Genomic DNA, 19,768 nt, shown 5'->3' with positions numbered 1-19,768 from the left:
TCATAATTGTGTGAATTACATTCAGTAAACATACACTTTTGGTTAGTCTGGGTCGTTGATCCATTTCTGTTTATATAAATGACAATAGCCTAAAAGTCACATGCAAGTGATAATCCTAGCCATCCAAGCAACTGCCTAGAAAACGACGATTAACCAACATTCTAGTTTCAAGTCAATCCATATGGACACTTAAATACTACAGAGCGTTCCAGATAAGCAGGTTGAATCAATGCAGAGGGACAATCCAACTAATGATTGAAGCTGCTCGAGGGCAGAGGCTGAATCAATTGCTCGAGCTTAGATAAGCTTATCTGCGCTTGAGTGCAGAAACAGGGTGGGACCACATTGTTGGGTGATCCAAACCATTCATTTGGAAGGCCCTATCATAGATAGGATGTACACAAAAAATCAGCTCCACTCGTATCTCCACACATATTGTTTGTCCATAACTAAAAGAGCGAAAATGGGCGGAGTGGTAATATCACGTCCCATAAGAATACAATAAGAGGGCACCTCCACTTCTTCTCTTGTTTGAGATTCGGACTAAGAGAGAGTGGGAGAAAACAAGATGCTGAATGAAAAATAAAAAAGGACAGGGATTTATTAGAGAAAACAAGATGCTGAATGAAAAATAAAAAAGGACAGGGATTTATTAGAGATTCAACAAAGTCTGTCCATTTCGTAGTTTAACTGGGATTCAATCACGCCAGGCAAGCGTTTGCAAATCAGGTCATGCCATTAATTTGTGGCCAAAATATATCTGGTGGGGTTCTTGCCTAACCCCAGCTTACCCAGCAAAAAAAAATAAAAAATAGTAGATTTCTTTTTGACTTGTAAAAGACCAAACTGTCCTTAAATGTGAAAAGATTAAAATTACCTTATAGAAAGACCAAAATACCTATGATGCGAATGATCTTATAGCGTGGGTCCCACCAACTCCATTGAAGCCCATGAATATAGTGGGGCCCACTATTTTGCCTGGGTAGGTCCCATGACCACACGAGCCCACACTTAACATTGAATGCCAAGGTCGTCTTTCCACGTATAAGGATATTTTGTTCTTACTGAATGAGTACAAAAATAGAAATGATATTAATCCGGAAGTTACAGAATTGTCAATCTAGAAGATTCTTTTCCAAATATAGCAGAGTAAGACTTCTTTTAGATAAACCTCAAAATTATATCGCCACCCCATAAGAAAAAAGCACGAAAATAAATAAAGGGGTGGAGATATCACTACCCTTATAAAAGGAAGAGAAAAAGATGGAGATTCATGTTGAGAAGGTGAGGATTTTCATTTTCTTCTATTGGGTTTTATTCAGATAGAAGGTGAGGATTTTCATTTTCTCCTATTAGGTTTTATTCAATCAATTCAACTAAGTCTGTCCATTTACCAATTGAGATAGGCTTTTATTCCTTCCTACTGGGTCTGATTCTTTCGTTTTTTCTTATTTTTCATTTGGCTGATTAATACTGAAAAAGGGGAAACATATCAGTTTTGACCATGGAGGCAAAAATAATTTTTTTAGGAGAATTTTATCATCAGAAATGTTTCTTGCAATCCAAATTCCAAACAGAAAGTCCATAGCAAATCCCTTTTTACACACTAAAAAAGATAATTTTGATCCAACCTGGTTCCACTTTTATCTAAAAGGACCTTCAATTTATGATGATAATCAACCTACTAAATTAATCATAATCATATTATTTCCCTCTAAATTTTGAAAATGAAACCCATCACTAATAGTTTCGCATCACTTAGCACTATAGGTTCAGACTTTAGGTTAAATGATTTCACACCACACACCACACTGTTACCTTACATCAGAATTAATTACATGCAGATATGCTTGAATGACTGTCCAGTACTTTTCATTCTAAGCGAGCTTACATGAGTGTAAATCCTATCTCCACCCCTTTTGTTTCTCCATAACCGAAAGCATGCATGAAAATGAAGAGGGTGGAAAAATCGAGAAATAATATGGTAAATGTGTATGTAGATTGGCATTGGTAGTACGACGGAAGTACCACACTTGATATTTGATCCTCCAGCAGCACCTTACAAAGTCTGCTGTTGTTGGTTCAAATATCTAGGGTGGTACTTCTGCCAATACCGATCAAAATGCACATTCACAATATAAATCTCGGAAATATCACTTTCCTTTTATAATTATAATATAAAGACAATTGCCAGCCATTTTGTTGATCCTTTCGCTGCTCTCTTAAAATTCTTTCATTCATTCTAACTAGTTAATTGAAGCTCTAACAAACGAGCCTGATTAAAAGAGAAATGGTAGAAGTCTGTGATCTGAACAGAACACAAGTGAACATATTTTTCTGTGATCTGAACAGAACACAAGTGACAAATAAGAGCCCATTTGAATAAGTTATGAATTTCCTAAGTTTTGAAAAAATTGTCGCGCCGGACTTCCGGGAATACGGACGTCCGAGAATTACGGATATCCGATGATCCATCTGTCGCCAAACTTGGTACTCACGGACGTCCGCTATTTTTTCGGACTTCCGCCCCATGCGCGGACCCAGATTTCTTCTAAACGCGATTTTCCACCGTTTTTTTCACTGAAAACGGCCATAACTCATTCGTTTGGGGTTCAATTCGCGCGAGGTCGGATCCGATGGATTCGTATCGGTGAGAGGAATCCATTAAATCCTGTTTCACACTCCGAATTCATATGTATAATTTAAGAAAGAAATCACCAAAGATTCAACGTCGAATCTCCAAAGTTCTAATTTCTGAATTCAGATTCATATATATTGATTTTGAGTTCGTTGGAATTGTAATTCAAAATCGGGTCCAAGAAAACTCAAGATCAACCCAAGGATTCTTATTTCTAATTCATATAAATCGAATTTCTTGCTTCTTTTCTCTTTTCAAACCCTTGTTTTAGGGTTTCTAATATTCCAAATCGTTCATGGTTCGTAAGTCTTACCTTGGTTCGCGGCTTCGACCCAAAAATCGCGATCTCCTTGGTAATGTTCTTCTCTCTCTCTGATTTCTCCTTCTAGGGCTGCACAACTGTTTAGGGTTTGTTTTAGCCACAAAGCAATCTATTTATACGCTTTATTAGAAAGCCCTAACATGAGTTAAGTGTTAACAGACAAAAACACCCCTCTTTATCAAGGGGGGACGAAAATTTAAGTGGGAGGGGGTATTTTGGGTATTTACAATTCATTTCATAATCCTTGCAGAATTTCTTGCATACTTAAAATCAGCTTGTGTGAAATAGCAAGCTTTACAACTTAATACCAAGCCTTACAACATACCAACAAAAGGCAAACCTTACCAAAAGCTTTATGTTATAAAGATGGCCAGAGACAAAAGTTTTTTGTCCCACATCAGTACCTAATATAATCTTTTTTATAAACTACTGAGCTTTATCCCAAGCTTTCATGGTCCTGAACATATCCAAAACACCAAACTTTATTCCACATTACTATATAAAATCATTCCCTCTATACCATCTGCTAAAAAAGGAACTGGCCTTCCAAACTATCAAAGATGGCAAAATACAAGTTTTGTTCCATCTCAGAACGTACGCCATCTTATAGTAAAATTTCAAGCTTTATAACAAGCTTTTATGGTCCCCAAGATATAAAAGAAGTTTTTGTACAACCTCGGTTACCTAGTAGTTTATAGGTGAAGTGGGATGCTTTACCACGAGTTTCATTGCTGTCATGATTGACAAGGTATCAGATTTTAACACCTTTGAAAAAAGGATTTCAATACCTACTATCTACAATCAACTTGTGTAAAATAGAAAGCTTTACAACAAGCATGCATGTTCCTCAATACAGATAATGGTTCTTATTATACTCACCTCACATACAGAGTATTTATCTCTTCCTTCTCTCTCAATTGGAAACAAAGAAAACACAGAAGACGATGTAGAAAAGAATAGATCATGCAAGAATGTCATGCATAATTGACAAACATAGCTTAAGCCAGAGTTACTTGTAGACATTCCCCCCACCATAGCCTAAATAAACTTCTGGTGATCAATTAACCTACAAATGTAAGCAAGGTTAACCTTCCTCAATCTGCAACTGTTATTTGTTGAGCCTCAAATAGAATCGAATCTAAAACTAGTGTCCACTAGACTAATTAAAAGAAAAATGACACCCAAAGTCACTGAAAACAAATGAAGTTCTATGATGTATCTCAATTCTACAAAATTTAACTAATTGACATAATATAAATTAAGTCTCCAAAAGACCTAGATTTTTCTTAAATTACGAAGAATCCTACTTGTCTCCCGGTAGGTGTGTTTAATAAACACGAAAGAACGAAATTCGAAGAACAACCAAAATGACCACCACTCTGCATGGAGCAACCGATGTGGAAGCTTATTCCTTATGTTTTAATGTGGAACATTTGGAATGAGAGAAACAAGAGGATTTTTGAATAAAAGGAGGAGATGGTATCAAAACTCTCTTGATATCAAGCTTATTGAAAAAGCTTGGACAAGAGAGAAGTTTGACATATTTTAAGGTGCAGGGGAAATTCTTACAAATTATTGGCACTTGTTTATAATGGAAAAGGGAAAAAAGAGAGAAAATCATGCCCAAGTAGAAGGCCCCTCTGGTGGGTTGGTTTAACCTAAACTTTGACGGAAGCTCTATCGGCACTCCGGGTAGAGCCGGTATTGGAGGGTTGATTCGAGATGCTAACAGTGTTGTATTGATGTCCTTCTCGGGTCCGATGGTCTTTTGTGATGCTAATGAAGCCGAAGCGAAGGCCCTCTTGTTTGCACTAAGATGGCATGTGAAACACAACTTGGGCCCTCTCATCACTAAAGGTTACTCATTGAATGTGTTAGCTTGGGCCTCTAACAAGTGTAGGGAACCATGGAAACTTGAAAAGCTCACTGTTGTGATTCGGGATTTGATTCGTGATGCTTTGGCATTGCGATTGGGGTGGGAAAGATATAGAGCATGGGGACAACTATTTATAATCTCCTTAATTTGGTGGGTTCACTTTTTTCCACCCATGTACAAGAATGCTAATATAAATAGAAATGATATTACCACACCCTTGATTTAGAACTTATCATTGAATGCCATGGGTATTTCGGTCCTATTACAACGTTAATTTTGTCTATAGTCGTATAAGATATTTTGGTCTTTTCAATGAGTAAAAACATATACATGGGTATTATGGTCACAAATGAGAAAAGCATGAAATACAGGCAAAGATTGTGAACAACTAATTTGGGCGTGGGATTATACCAATACAAGAATCGGTTTGGGCGTTGAAATTCTTCTCTCACAAGCCACTGGTTTCACCTTATTTCTCACGCGTGTGAGTTTTGCTCCTCGCCAGCAACAAGAACCAACAGAATAGTTTTTGCCGTGCTTTATTCCATTATTATATGAAGTGGGTTTCTTCCGCCATAAAGAAGTCTGCCTCTTTCTCTTACGTATCTACAAAGATCCAAAAAGAAGACATATGTTACTGTTTTTGAAATCTCTTGAAATCTTTTGATTCACATCATATTTGCTTGGAGGGCAGCAAGGGCAAGGGCAAGGGCAAGAGCAAGGACAACTCTATCGAGAGTTGATCGGATCATTGAATTGATTTGGGCGTGGGATTCTTATTCGTCAAAAACGACTATTTCAGCCACCGGTTGATAGCCCTGCTAGAAACGGTGGTGAAATCAAGTCGGTGGAATACTTGGTGGATGTCCCTCTCTCATCCATTAGTGCCAAAGAAGGAGATTTTGAAAAGAAAAGCAAAAACCCCCTTTGTTACTTACAGATATTTTGGCTGCAACCACGACTTGGTTGGTGGTTCTTGAGCGAGATACAATTTGGGCATGATTTAAGCAACCCTCTTTCAGGGTCGGTGCAAGTAACTCCTTTGGGGTTTCTGTAAATTCTCACTGGGTTTTGGGCATGGGTACTGCCTCTCTTAAAATCTCACAAGTGGCCTTTGGTGGTTCGACTCACTTTGGTTGTTGATCATCTTGTGGTTTCAGTTTTGATTGGGTTCTCTTACACGATTTCATTGCCGAACTCTTGTTGGGTCCTCTTGGTGGACGACAATCTTTTTTGGCCGAATCCTTCGAGGTTCCATATTGTTGATTATTGGGAGTAGATTGGGTTCGTTCTCGCAACTGGTTTTTCGTACCGGTTTTGGCAACCGGTTCTCGCACCGGTTCTTGTTCGCCGATTACACGGATTCTCACGGTTTCTTGTCTCCGGTTCTTTGGATTCGATTCTCGGATCTGATTCTCGGATTCTTCTTGGATTGGGTACTGCGTTTCGCCAATCAGGTGCACTCTTTCTAATTTTTACTATTATCTAAAAATTACAATGCAAAAGAGTTCTCTTCCGTTTGAGAGGGTCAAACTTCAATCTTTAGGAGGATCTGAGTTTAACTCTTGGAAGCGAAAGACTCAATTCGGTCTAAAATATATGAATTGTTTTACACCGTTTTGAGTACCTTTGCTGAGACGGATGAAGACGTTGATGAATCTCAATGGCTTAGAGATGAGGATTTCTGCAAAAACTACTTGTTGAATTGTCTTTCAGACTGTCTTGCAGAAACTTATAGTAAATATAACACTGCTAAAGCAATTTTGGACAACTTAGATGCTCAATTCAAGAAAGAGGAGGAAATGTCCAAGACCCATCTAGTGGACAAATTCATGGATTTCAAGTTTATAGAAGACAAGGAAATCACTCCTCAAGTTATTGATCTAGAGAATTTGAGATCTAAGTTGCATAATGAGAAAATAGTTATCTGTGATTCGTTTCTTGTGGGTGCAATCATATACAAGTTACCATCTGCATGGCACTCTTTCAAAACCGAGATGTATCAGAAAAAGGTGCAAGTGAGACTGGATGATCTCAAACGATTCATTCGAATCGAAGATGAGAATCGAGCCAAAAATAACTTGGAGATGGTTAGACAGCAACAGTCTGCTGCTAACATGGTAACATATCCCAAGAAATTTCCTCGAAAATCCAAGTCACCTAAAAGTGAACATCCCAAGTTGGAGGCCAAAAAGACTATCTTTCAGAAAAAGAAGGGCAAGTGCCACAACTGTGGGAAATGGGGTCACTTTGCTACAGAGTGTAAACAACCTAAGAAGGCTAAATCTAACACACCAAAAAAGGAAGCTCATATGATGGTGGGCAGTGCTGAGCCTAAAAGTTTTGTTGCCATGTTAGGCAATGGTAAGGCCAGTACTTCTTCAGACTGGTGGTCAGATACAGGGGCCACCTGCCATGTTTGCAACTCGAAGAAACTACTTACGGATGCCGTTGGCATGAAAGAGACCGTTACAGTGGCTAGTGGAGCTGAGGCAGAGGTGACTCACCCTGGGACTACGAACGTGATCCTTTCTTCAGGTAAAATACTAACTTTAAAAAATGTTAAAGTAGTCCTGCTATTCAAAAGAATTTAATTTCTATTAGTCTGTTAGACAATGCTGGCATGTGTTCATCTTTTTTAGGTGATAGAGTAACTTTAACTGTTAGCTCTTATTATTTTGGTTGTGCTTTCTTAATCGATGGTATGTATAGATTGAGTTTAGCAAATGAAACCGTTACTCAGGTTAGGTCCACTTTGATTGATCCTAAGTTGTTACACACTAGATTGGGACATGTGAACTATAGGAAAATGGTCACACTTGCTAAAACTCATAATATACCTTTAGATACATCGATTAGATTTGACAGATGTGAAGTGTGTGCACAAACCAAGATCACTAGAAAACATTTTTGTTCGGTTTCTAGGAGCACACAACTTCTTGAGTTAATACATTCTGACCTCTGTGACTTTAAAAGTTTCACTACTCGAGGTGGTCGGAAGTATTTAATCACTTTTGTAGACGATTTTTCTAGATATTGTCATATTTATCTCCTAAAATCGAAAGATGAAGCTTTTGATAAATTTAAAATTTTCAAGAATCGTGTTGAAAATCAATTGAACTTGAAAATTAAGCGATTTAGGAGTGATAGAGGCGGAGAATACACTTTGATAGAGTTCAAGGAATTCTGTGCCTCTCAGGGCATAATACTTGAAACTATTGCTCCTTACTCACCTCAATCTAATCGCATAGCTGAACGTAAGAAGATGACGTTAACTGAAATGTTAAACTCTATGTTATTGACAGCTGGCATGCCTACTAGCTATTGGGGAGAAGCAGCTTTAACTGCAAATCACATCCAGAATAGAGTACCACACTCTAAGTTGACCTCTACTCCTTATGAGTTATGGCATAAACATCCTTGTAGATATGACACTCTTAAGACTTGGGGCTGTATTGCTTAATAGGGTAGCTCTTTTTTATTCCGCCAAGATTATTTGGGATACCCTTGCCATTACCTATGAGGGAACATCTCAAGTCAAGGATTCTAAAGTAAACTTGTTAAAGAGCAAATATGAAATGTTTAGATTGAATCTATATGAAAACATATCCGAAATGTTTACCCGATTTTCTAAAATTACAAATGAATTGGCTAATCTTGATAAATCTTATCCTAATGATGAGCTTGTGGGTAAGTTGCTTAGGTCACTTCCTCCACATTGGGATCCGAAGGTTACCGCCGTACAAGAATCAAAGGATCTCTCTAAGCTCACTTTGGAGGAGATTTTAGGATCTCTTATCACTCATGAGATGCTCCTCACTAGCCGACAAGAGGAGAAGAAGCCAAAAGAGAAAGAAAAAGATAGTAGGTCCCTAGCACTCAAAGCCTCCAAGGCGGACTCATCATCCTCAAGTGAAGCGGATTGTGATGAAGAGGAAGCGTTGAGAAAATTCAGAAGCTTATGGAGAAAGAAGCACAAGAAAGATAAAAAGAAAAAGAAAGTGACTTAGAGGTTGGAATAAGATGCTACAATTGTAAGAAGACGAGACACAAAAGATCAGAGTGTCCACTTCCCAAGTCATCATCCTCGAAGTACAAAGGAAATAAGAACGATTGGAAGAAGAACAAAGGTATTGTAGCCGCTTGGGATGCATCAAGTGCTTCAAGCAAAAGCTCAAGTGAAAGGGAAACAAATAAAGATGATTTATGCTTCATGACACTCACCCATAAAGATGAGGTAAATTCAAACCCTTCTCATAGTTCATCTAGTAGTGATAGTGGAAGCATGTCTTATGATGAATTACGTAATACTTTGCATTCCCAAATTTCAAAAAATAAAGCTCTTAAGAAATTTATTTCCAAATTAGAAAATGAGCTTGATATGTTGAAAAATGAATCATCTTCTTCCAAATCTCAAGGTCAAGTGCAAATTAAAAATCTTAAACTTGAGATTACAACCCTTAAGGGTTGTTTGGATGAGAAAACTTGCCAAATAGTCAAATTCCAAAATGTGGCAAGCTCTTCCAATTGTTATGAAGATGAGAATAATGAGTTTTTAAAACAAATAACCCATCTTCATAATGAAAATGAAAGCTTAAGATTATGTCTTCATGGATTTTTAAATGGTGATAAAATCATTGACATAATCATGAAGAAGGCTAGTCATAGACCTAAACATGTGTTTTATGATAAGACTAGTTTATCTAACCCTCATGTTAGATGCCATTATTGTAGAATTTATGGTCACTATCAATTCCTATGTGCATCTATGATTAGGGATAGTTGTGGGACCAAGAAAGCTTGGGTTCCCAAAGCCCCCACATGATTCTACTCATATATTTATCTGAGATTAGGGGCTTGCACTTAAATTTGAATATCATTCTATTATGGTTTTTAAAATCTCCTCTTGTGTTGTATTAGTATTCTAAATAGGGGGAGTTATATGTTTGATTTTTTCCTTGAAAAATGAGGTGCTTAAAATTAAAAATTTTATCCCTTTGATTTTTGACCCATCTTTTTGTTGATGAGAAAGGGGGAGAAAAATCTAGAGTAAGAAAAATATGTTCGCTTTTATTGGAAAATCTCTTGTGCTTGTCATCATAAAAAAGGGAGAGACCGTAAGCCCAATGATTCCCACCTTGGCATTCCCATCTTCTTTTGATGATTCCAAACTTAAGTGATTTTATTTCACTAATGTGTTTGTTTGTCTTAGTTGTAGATCATAAATAGTGTGATATCAAGGTTGCTCGGATCAAGTCCAAGAAGCTCTTATTGGACCGTATTCGGAAGGCCAAAGTCATTGGAGATCCAAGAACCAAGAAGACTTGAAGCAATGCAAAGTGAAGATCATTCTTTGAAGTCTTGTTAGATTGTAAAGATCCAATCCTAGTTTAGGTTTTGAGAAGCATAAATGAAGTGATCACACACCCCTAAATGAACTAAATGATTAAGTGTTTGTCCTTGTGGTGTTCCAAGACTTTGGAACCCTCATAACAATCCCAACTATGTATAAAATTGGAAGTCCATGAGACTAAAACAAACTTAAAAACCTGCTGAAATAGGCTTCTCGAAACTCAGAGCTTGGAACTCCGAGACAGTCCTCGGAGCTCTGAGAAATGGTCTAGGGACTATATTCCAATCTCTGTTTGAATTACCGGAACTCCGAGAACACTATGTCGGGAAAAAAATATATCCTTTGGGGTTTTTCACAGAATTACGCTCTGAACAGGAGATTCTATCTAGAAGACTCTCCCATAATAAGAAAAAGATTCTGGATGAAGAATGATGAAGCGTAACGCAAAATAAGGTACACAATCTCCTCTCTTTTCTTGTTGTTGTGGTGGAGTTCTTCTGAATGGTGCTAATTTTGCAATAGTTGTGTCACCATTTTTCATCATGATTTTTGGGTAGAATTTCATTTTTTTATTTATTTTTTATCATGCTCTGGATTATACATGTTGAGGAATGACATCTTCGAAGTCCCTTTTTCTCTAACAACCTGTTGGCATCGCTATTGGGTTTTATGTAACAGAGTAGCCAAAGTTGTTTAGGATTTTTTGCTTTTGAGAGCTGTTTAAACGTAATAACTTTTGAGAGCTGTTTAAACGATAAACGATGAGATGAGTTAGTACAATTATCAAAAATGATAGTTCCGATATCAACAACCTTGAAATATTATGGCTGAACTGGGATTTCAATATCCATCTGCTTTTCTTACGTCCCCCACCTGCTGCAAATTAATCGACCACTTCAAAAGGGTTCTATGCTACAATAGACAAAGCCGAGAAGTAAGTGATATTCCAATACGGAAGAAAACAGTCAAGCACCCACAATAGGAAAAGTAAACATCAATGAATCATGTTGGTTTGTTCAAATTCTCAGTGTCTATGTTTTACAGAATGCCATGAAACTAAAAATGATATTCCCAACCATACAAGCCCATGTATATGGTGGTTCCCACAATTTTACAAGTCATGATTTGATGGGAAGGGACATTTTGATCCACCCATGTATAAGAATCTATATATATTATTAGGAGGAAGGTAGGTTTCACTGTTCATGCCTACGTGGAAAGCCTCCCCTTCCCCCTCAAATCTACATGCCAGCTTATTTTCCTACATGACAACCCATTCATAATTTTTCACCAGAAAATCAAAATATGTAAAGAGCATTTATAAAAATTAATTAGGTGAACTTGAGGCCGAATCGTTTCCAATTCTCTCCAAGCATCCTTCGGAGAAATTGGCGTATAAATCCTACATGGCCCTTTCCATACCTCAATCTCCCCACCCTTAATATGGAAATCTGTTGGACTTCACCGTTTCCATTGACGATTCTTCTCCAATTCCGCCGTCTCACTACCATAATTATACATACCGAGCTTGAAAGAACTTACCATTTTCATATAATAAGACAACATGGATGGGTTCCTGTCGTGATGGAGAATGATTGCCAAGACGGGCAGTTAATAGATCGATTTGCCCTCTCCGATTCTACAATGATCCAAAGGTAAAGGTTGGGCGATTTGCTCTTTCTACTCTTCAGTTTCTTTCAACACAATGAAGGCTCCACTAAATCTCGCAACGATCTCCCTTAAACAGGAGATTCTATCTAGAAAACTCTCCAATAATAAGAAAAAGATTCTGGATGATGAATGATGAAGCATAACACAAAATAAGGTACACAATCTCCTCTCTTTTCTTGTCGTTGTGATGGAGTTCTTCTGAATGGTGCTAATTTTGCAATAGTAGTGTAACTTTTTTTCATCCTGATTTTTGGGTAGAATTTCATTTTTTATTAAGTTTTTATCATGCTCTGGATTATACATGTTGAGGAATGACATCTTCGAAGTCCCTTTTTCTCTAACAACCTGTTGGCATCGCTATTGGGTTTTATGTAACAGAATAGCCAAAGTTGTTTAGGATTTTTTGCTTTCTAGTGCTGCCCTCGATTAGGCAGTGGAAATAGTTGGTTAGTTTGTAGGCCTTTTGGACTATACAGTGAAAATGTCTAATGTAAATTAGTTGTTCTTGAGCACATTTTGCTTGGCTAGTATGCAAGCTTTATATCTGTCCAACTCATCTACTTCAAATTTCTTGATAGACCATTGTACATCTGATGTGATTCTTTATAGACAAATGATTTCTTATCCCCTCAATATGAAGTACCTTTTGTAAGCATATTTCGTCAATGCTAAAAAAATGAGAACTTTATTTTATTTCATTGTTAACTCCCATTTCCATTTTTGAAAGGTTCTTTTTGTTGTATATGATAGGCAATGGAAAATGAAAAAAGGGGTGGAGATATCACTACCCTTAGGATTATTATAAAACGACACCTCCTCCTCTTGTTCCACATTAGGGTTAAGAGAGAAGTGAGGAAATATCATTTTTTAAAATTTTAGTTCAATATTGTCAAATATAATTTCGGCTTTTATTTCAACATTTAATTTTAAAAAATTGTCAGTCTTTTTTCCTTAGGGTTTTAGGCACACTGCATTTCCAAATTGCATCCTTTTAGGAAAAATACATTTTAAAACATATTTCTTTAGTCTTTCAGTGCATCGCACAGGGAGTCCCACTAGTTTTCTATATATTTAATGGGTTGGCCAAAACATAACTTAATCATAAGTAGGGCTATCAATGGATCCATTTAGGATCGGATCTATATGTCTCGGTCTCAGGTTTCTTAATAGTACGTCGGATCATTTTCAAACTGCTTTCGTGATCTATTTTGAATCGGGACATCCATCGGAGTGCCCTAAGTCCCACCTAGGTTGTCACTTTGGTTGCACCTAGTTACCTCGTAGAGTAAACAGTGTAAGCAGTCAACAGGGAGGAGATAAGCCCTATGGTTACCTTGTAGATACCTCATAGAATAGTCGTAAGTAGTGGTGAGTGGTGTTTGGTTGTCACCCATGTAGAGCAATGGTGGGGGTTGTCCTGAGAAATCTATCTACCAAAAAAATTACCCGCAGTGTTTTTTGGTTGAATTTTGTTGGGAGTTCCTGGCATACCATGTCTGCAGACAAGCAGGAGACATCCCTAGTAATCTATTAGTTTCACTGTTCACGTGGACAGTCCCCCCATCTGGCGTTTGATCCTACGTGGCATCTTCTTTAGATTTAACGCAAAAAACATAAACACCAAATCTCCTATTATGGCACCTTAAAATCATATTGCTATTATGGATTGTCTCCTACAATATCGGGGTGGCATCCCTTTCTCAACAATCCAACGATTCTCTCTTTACTCAATTAACTTTTTAATATTTACTTCCGAATAATAACTTTCTAATACCGAATAAAGCTCCCTGATTCTCTTTTGGATTGCATTCTCTTGATATAAAGGTCATCTTCAATATATCTTCAAATCTCTCTCTCTAAATCACATCAAGCAATGTTTCCATATTGTATTCTCTCTCCATTGGTGGGCCCAACATTGTTGACCCCACCCATAATTTACAAAATGAAGTATTGTACGGCCTGCCACACCATTGGATGATCCAAACAATCCATTTGATGGGCCATGACGTAAATAGGCTACACCCCAAAATCTCATTTCCATCTGATGATCCTAGCCCTTCCATCGGATGATTCAAGCCCTCCAAACTAAAGAGAAACTGCATATTATGGAAACATCTATAGATTGGAGGGTTCCAATCATCCCATTGAAATGATTTTTGGGGCACAACCTATTTACATTGTAAGCAATCAAATGGATGGTTTGGATCATGTTCGCTCCCAAAACGATTCTATTTCTAAAGAGGTGTTAAGTAGAATACTTAGGCAAAAAAATTAGCTCTCTCTTACTAGTTATTCTCCTAAACACACCTCCCCATGTAGCGTCCATCCTACTTGGCGTTTAGTTTTCCTGAACACACCTCCCCAAATAGAGTTCATCCTAAACACACCTCCCCTTCAGAGGCAAAAAATCAGCTAGCCTTCCCCTTTACTAACCCTTCTCGATATCTTCTTCTCCTAAACGATTTTCTAAGATCTTTGAAAATCGTCCGGGATATTCCCACATCCTTAAATGGGAACTTATCATTGAATGTCATGGATATTTTGGTCCTTTTACAAGGTTATTTTTGGCAGTCCACGTATTGTCTATCCACGTAAAGGTAATTCAAACGTCATGACTCCAGCTGTTACCGAATTGTCAATCTAGAAGATTCTTTTTCCAAATAAAGCAAAGTATTAGGATTTTTTTTGCAAAAGCCTCATTATTATATCTCCACCCAATAAGAAGAAATCGTGAAAATGAAAAAAACAGGGTGGAGTTATCACTACCCTTAGGATTATTATAAAAGGACACCTCCTCTTGTTGTTCCACAATAGGGCTGAGAGAGAAGAGAGGCAAGATAGCAGAGATGAGTAAGAAAAAGAGACGGAGTCATCTTAAGAAGGTGAGGGTTTATTCTTTCCTTTCTAGAATTTTTCATCGATTTGGTAGCTATTCAACTAAGTCTGGCCATTTTCCATTTGGGTTTTATTCTCTCAAATTGTGTGTGTGTGTGTTTTTTTTTTTTCCGAGTGTATTCAGTTTTTTAATCTGTTTTTCTCAAGTCTGTCTTCTGATTCTTTCGTTTTACTTTTTATTGGAACTTTCTTTTTCACGTGAATCATCATTTGCATATTTAAGCATGGGGCAACAATACTTCTATTGGGTTAGACAACAAATAACTTACCTCATGAGATTTTGGGAAGAAGTGAAGTTAGAAAAACAGATCACAACAAAGACGACATCGCGGCTGCCTGTTACAAGAGACATCGCGGCTGGCTGACTTTTCGGCAGATTTTGGCTTGTTCATATAAATCTTCTGAGGTGGCCGCTGTCTCATGTAACAGTGCGGCACTAAATGCCGTTCTCTGAAAGTCCCTAGCAAATCTGTTTTTACGCACTTAAAAAGGTAATTCCAACCAGCCTTGTTCCATTTTTATCTGAAAAGACCTTCAATTTATGATGGTATCAAACCTACTAAATTAAGTATAATCATATTATTTCCCTTTAAATTATGAAAAGGAAACCCATCACTAATAGTTTCACATCACATCACGGTGTAGATTCAGACTTTAGCTTAAATTGTTTAACATCACACACCACACGGTTACCTTAATTCAGAATTAATTACATTCAGATATGCTTGAATGGCCACTAGTTAATTGAAGCTCTAACAAACGAGCTTGAGTAAAACTGAAATGTAGAAGTAACCAAAACAAGAAATGAAAAACTGAAATGGTAGAAGTAACCAAAACAAGAAATGAAAATACCGTTGCTTTTCTTGTTTCATTGTGCTTATATGTATGTAAATTGACAGGATTAAGATGTTGAATGGAATGGGTGATATAGGAAAAAGAGGTACGAGTCTAAACTTCTTTGCTCTTTATATGTGGATGGACTATCGATTTCTTTGTTTTTTAATATTATCTGAATTAGGGCTGCAACAGCGTCGGGTTGGGTCTGGTTTTGTAAAACCCTAGCCCAACCCTAGCTGCCATTACCTTAGCCTTGGCCCTGAGCCAGGGCCGAAAATACTCAACCCAATGCCCGCCCTACAGGGTTCAGCCCAACCCTTGCCCGCCCTTATTGGCCCTAATTGGGCCGGGCCGACCATGATTGGACCTAGCCGGGCCGGGCTGGCCCTGCTTGGGTCGGACCTAGCCGGGCAATTTTACATGTTTTCGGTCTGTTTTATCGTAAAAGATCAAAATACTTCCACACAATCTATTATTCTAATTGATATATGATTTTTGGTGATAAATACATAACCAAAACCCAATAGATGGAGAAATGAAAAACAGAAAGGCTCAAGGGTGGGCCGCAGGTAAAGTGTAAACAGGGTCGGGTCGGTCAAGGCGGGCCGGGGTAAAGTTTAAAGGGGGTCGGGTCGGGCAGGGGTATCAACCCTAAACCCGACCCGACCCGACCCTGAGTCAGGGCCAAAAAAATGTACCCAAACCCACCCTGAGGGTCAGATTTTCCAACCCTGACCCTGTTCGGGCTCAGGGCGGGTCAGGGCTCACAGGGCCAAACTTGCACCCCTAATCTGAATTATAAGAGATATTATATGGTGCTAGAGCGTAGGTGGTTCATCAAAATTTCCGCACTTGGTATTCGATCTAACAGTAGCCTCTTAAAAGTGGGCTAAAAAGTAAAAATTAAGAAGATGGATTTTAACCTAGAGTGAGATCCTACGTAGCAGAATCTGCTAAGCCACACTGGCAGTCTCTCTCCTTATATATTCACAACCTTTTTTGTACTTGGCTCCAATTCCTTAGCTACTTTGTTCTCTCTATGTTCTTTGTAGTTTTCATGGAGGAGATGGGAGGGGAATGTCGTCGGAAGTCTGACCATGTTGGCAAGGAGGCTGAAAAGATGGCGAAGATTCCCGTTGTATTAGATATTAACGTATGGGATTATCCGATTCATGAGATAACCAAGAGAGAAGAAGTGAGGAGGCCAGAGGAAGTGATTAACAGTGGAGATCTTCTTCCAAATTTCATTTTGAAGCCTTCATCAGCTTTAGTTTCCGTTAACAGAAATGATAAGAGCGGTGAGGCATCCGAAGACTCTGCTTCAGCCGTGTCAGCTAAGGTCGATGTTGGTGGGGCCGATATTTCTTTCATGATGGGGCCCACTGCCACCGATACCACCAACCCATTGGCTCTAGAGAACCTTCTGTTGCATGTCGATCTCGACGAGGAACTACGCATGTTATTTCATGTTCGGAAAAGAGGTACGAGTCTAAACTTCTTTGCTCTTTATATGTGGATGGAGTATCGATTTCTTCATTTTTTAATATTATCTGAATTATAAGAGATATTATATGGTGTTGTAGCATAGGCGGTACATCAAAAGTTCTGCACTTGGTATTCGATCCAACAGCGGCCTCTTAAGAAAGTGGGCTGCCTTAGGATCAAATATCCTGGGTGATACCGCCTGCATGTTACTTCATGCTAGGTCACCATATAAAAACTCAATTAATAAAACTTTTAAACAAATGTACAATAATGCTAATGCTAAGAATATTAGGACCTCTTTGGATTCACTGTGCATTAGTCTCTATTTATTGATAAGATTATTTGAATTTAATCTTTCTAGTAAATAATAACATTAATTAGGAGTTCATTAGGTCCTAGTACATTTCTTTAAAAGTTTTATTACCAGCTCTTTGGATTCACTTGAGTTTTTATATGGTGCCCTAGCATGACTGCATGAAGTAACATGCAGGCGGATACCATCCTTGATATTTGATCCTAAGGCAGCCCACTTTTTTAAGAGGCCGCTGTTGGGTCGAATACCATACCAAGTGCGGAACTTTTGATGTACCACCTACGCTCCAGCACGACACGATTTCTGAAAGAGGATTTGCCTGCAAAATCTACTTTTACTATCATCAAATAAAGGCAATTACCTTAACTCAGCCTATCCAAGGTGGGCATTTTCTCAATGCAAATCTTACCTATTCTGAACCTCACGTTTGGAAGGGTCAATCTTAACCCAACCTGCCTCTAAATCTCCCAACCCTAATCCAACCAATCTGACCTGATTTCTGAAATCGAGGAGGGTTGGTTTTGGATTCGCCTACGGCTTAAACTGAAAAAATATAAACAGATGACTTTAAGATTTTAAGAATCGCAGTAAAAAAAAATTAGGTGGACGTAGTTGGATCGAGTTGTCCAAGACCTTAGGCATAACCCAATCGGGTTGTCTTTTACCCACCCAAGCCAAAATCAGCTGGAACCTGTCAATTTGGGTTGAGCCTAATCCAAGTTGCTCTCCCATAGCGACGCTTGAGCCACGGCTAATTCAAGACGGGAAATCTGAAACTCGACCGAACCACAACAAGCTTCCATCTACCCGCAAACTGTTTTTTAACCTACTCACATGGGCTATACCAACCACCATTAAGCTTTTAAAAATATTCACTTGGTATTAAGTAAGCATCTTTGGAATCCAGTTTCCTAATTTGTAAATAAGCATATTTTAATCTAATCTTATTTGCAGATGGGATTTGCGAAACTACTTTGAGAATTGAATCAAACCTTTCCCACCATTGGGTTGTAGATGGTAACGAACAGGAGTCGTTGTCCAACAAGAGGTGGGCTATTGATCGAAACATCTAACAAAGACCTAGTTTCGGAGTTTTTTGACGGGGACGATTCTCGGTGGGAAAATGGTTCGAGCTGGGGAACCATATTGCGCCTAGTTGATGAACAGTTACCTAGATCCGAGATGCTGAACAGTGTAAATCTTGGCTTCGATAATGTCGGTACAGAGAATTCCACAAATTGCACAATTAGTGAGGGGCATTGTGGAAGTGATTATTCTGCTCCCTCTTAATCTCTGCTGATAATAGAAGATTCCAAGTTGTGTATTGTGGATGGCGGAAGTGAAATTAATTTCTAATTTAGTAAGAATTTGGAATTTGGTAACGGCATTTCCACAACAACAGGCGTGGCCATGAATAATCTGGATAACAGTGGCCACTCTTATGGTGTCTCTCATACAGTTTCAATAATCTGAATAATTTCTACCGGCATCTTAACAGTTTCAATAATCATAATTGTGTGAATTACATTCAGTAAACATACACTTTTGGTTAGTCTGGGTCGTTGATCCATTTCTGTTTATATAAATGACAATAGCCTAAAAGTCACATGCAAGTGATAATCCTAGCCATCCAAGCAACTGCCTAGAAAACGACGATTAACCAACATTCTAGTTTCAAGTCAATCCATATGGACACTTAAATACTACAGAGCGTTCCAGATAAGCAGGTTGAATCAATGCAGAGGGACAATCCAACTAATGATTGAAGCTGCTCGAGGGCAGAGGCTGAATCAATTGCTCGAGCTTAGATAAGCTTATCTGCGCTTGAGTGCAGAAACAGGGTGGGACCACATTGTTGGGTGATCCAAACCATTCATTTGGAAGGCCCTATCATAGATAGGATGTACACAAAAAATCAGCTCCACTCGTATCTCCACACATATTGTTTGTCCATAACTAAAAGAGCGAAAATGGGCGGAGTGGTAATATCACGTCCCATAAGAATACAATAAGAGGGCACCTCCACTTCTTCTCTTGTTTGAGATTCGGACTAAGAGAGAGTGGGAGAAAACAAGATGCTGAATGAAAAATAAAAAAGGACAGGGATTTATTAGAGAAAACAAGATGCTGAATGAAAAATAAAAAAGGACAGGGATTTATTAGAGATTCAACAAAGTCTGTCCATTTCGTAGTTTAACTGGGATTCAATCACGCCAGGCAAGCGTTTGCAAATCAGGTCATGCCATTAATTTGTGGCCAAAATATATCTGGTGGGGTTCTTGCCTAACCCCAGCTTACCCAGCAAAAAAAAATAAAAAATAGTAGATTTCTTTTTGACTTGTAAAAGACCAAACTGTCCTTAAATGTGAAAAGATTAA

At 38.2% G+C, this 19,768-nt stretch overlaps 1 protein-coding gene across 1 annotated transcript; it reads left to right on the top strand.

The window, feature by feature from the left end:
• Window positions 1–14,599: 14,599 nt before the first annotated feature.
• Window positions 14,600–18,897, top strand: LOC143884583 (uncharacterized). The gene is made up of 3 exons (XM_077388235.1): window positions 14,600–14,742; window positions 16,645–17,073; window positions 18,345–18,897. The coding sequence occupies exons 2-3, from the start codon at window positions 16,650–16,652 to the stop codon at window positions 18,461–18,463; spliced, it is 543 nt and encodes a 180-aa protein (XP_077244350.1). The 5' UTR covers window positions 14,600–14,742; window positions 16,645–16,649; the 3' UTR covers window positions 18,464–18,897.
• The last annotated feature ends 871 nt before the right edge of the window (window positions 18,898–19,768 follow it).

This window comes from Tasmannia lanceolata, unplaced genomic scaffold (assembly GCF_043159265.1).
Source record: "Tasmannia lanceolata isolate RefF3 unplaced genomic scaffold, GAP_Taslan_0.1 ptg000002l, whole genome shotgun sequence".
NCBI lineage: Eukaryota > Viridiplantae > Streptophyta > Magnoliopsida > Canellales > Winteraceae > Tasmannia > Tasmannia lanceolata.
Note: the sequence above shows the minus strand (reverse complement) of the source record. Positions and strands in the feature narration are given on the sequence as shown.

Coding starts and splice junctions, on each gene's coding strand:
- LOC143884583 (XM_077388235.1), top strand. CDS start 16,650: ATGGAGGAGATGGGAGGGGAATGTCGTCGGAAGTCTGACCATGTTGGC. Junction 17,074..18,344: donor ATTTCATGTTCGGAAAAGAG/GTACGAGTCTAA, acceptor TCTTATTTGCAG/ATGGGATTTGCGAAACTACT.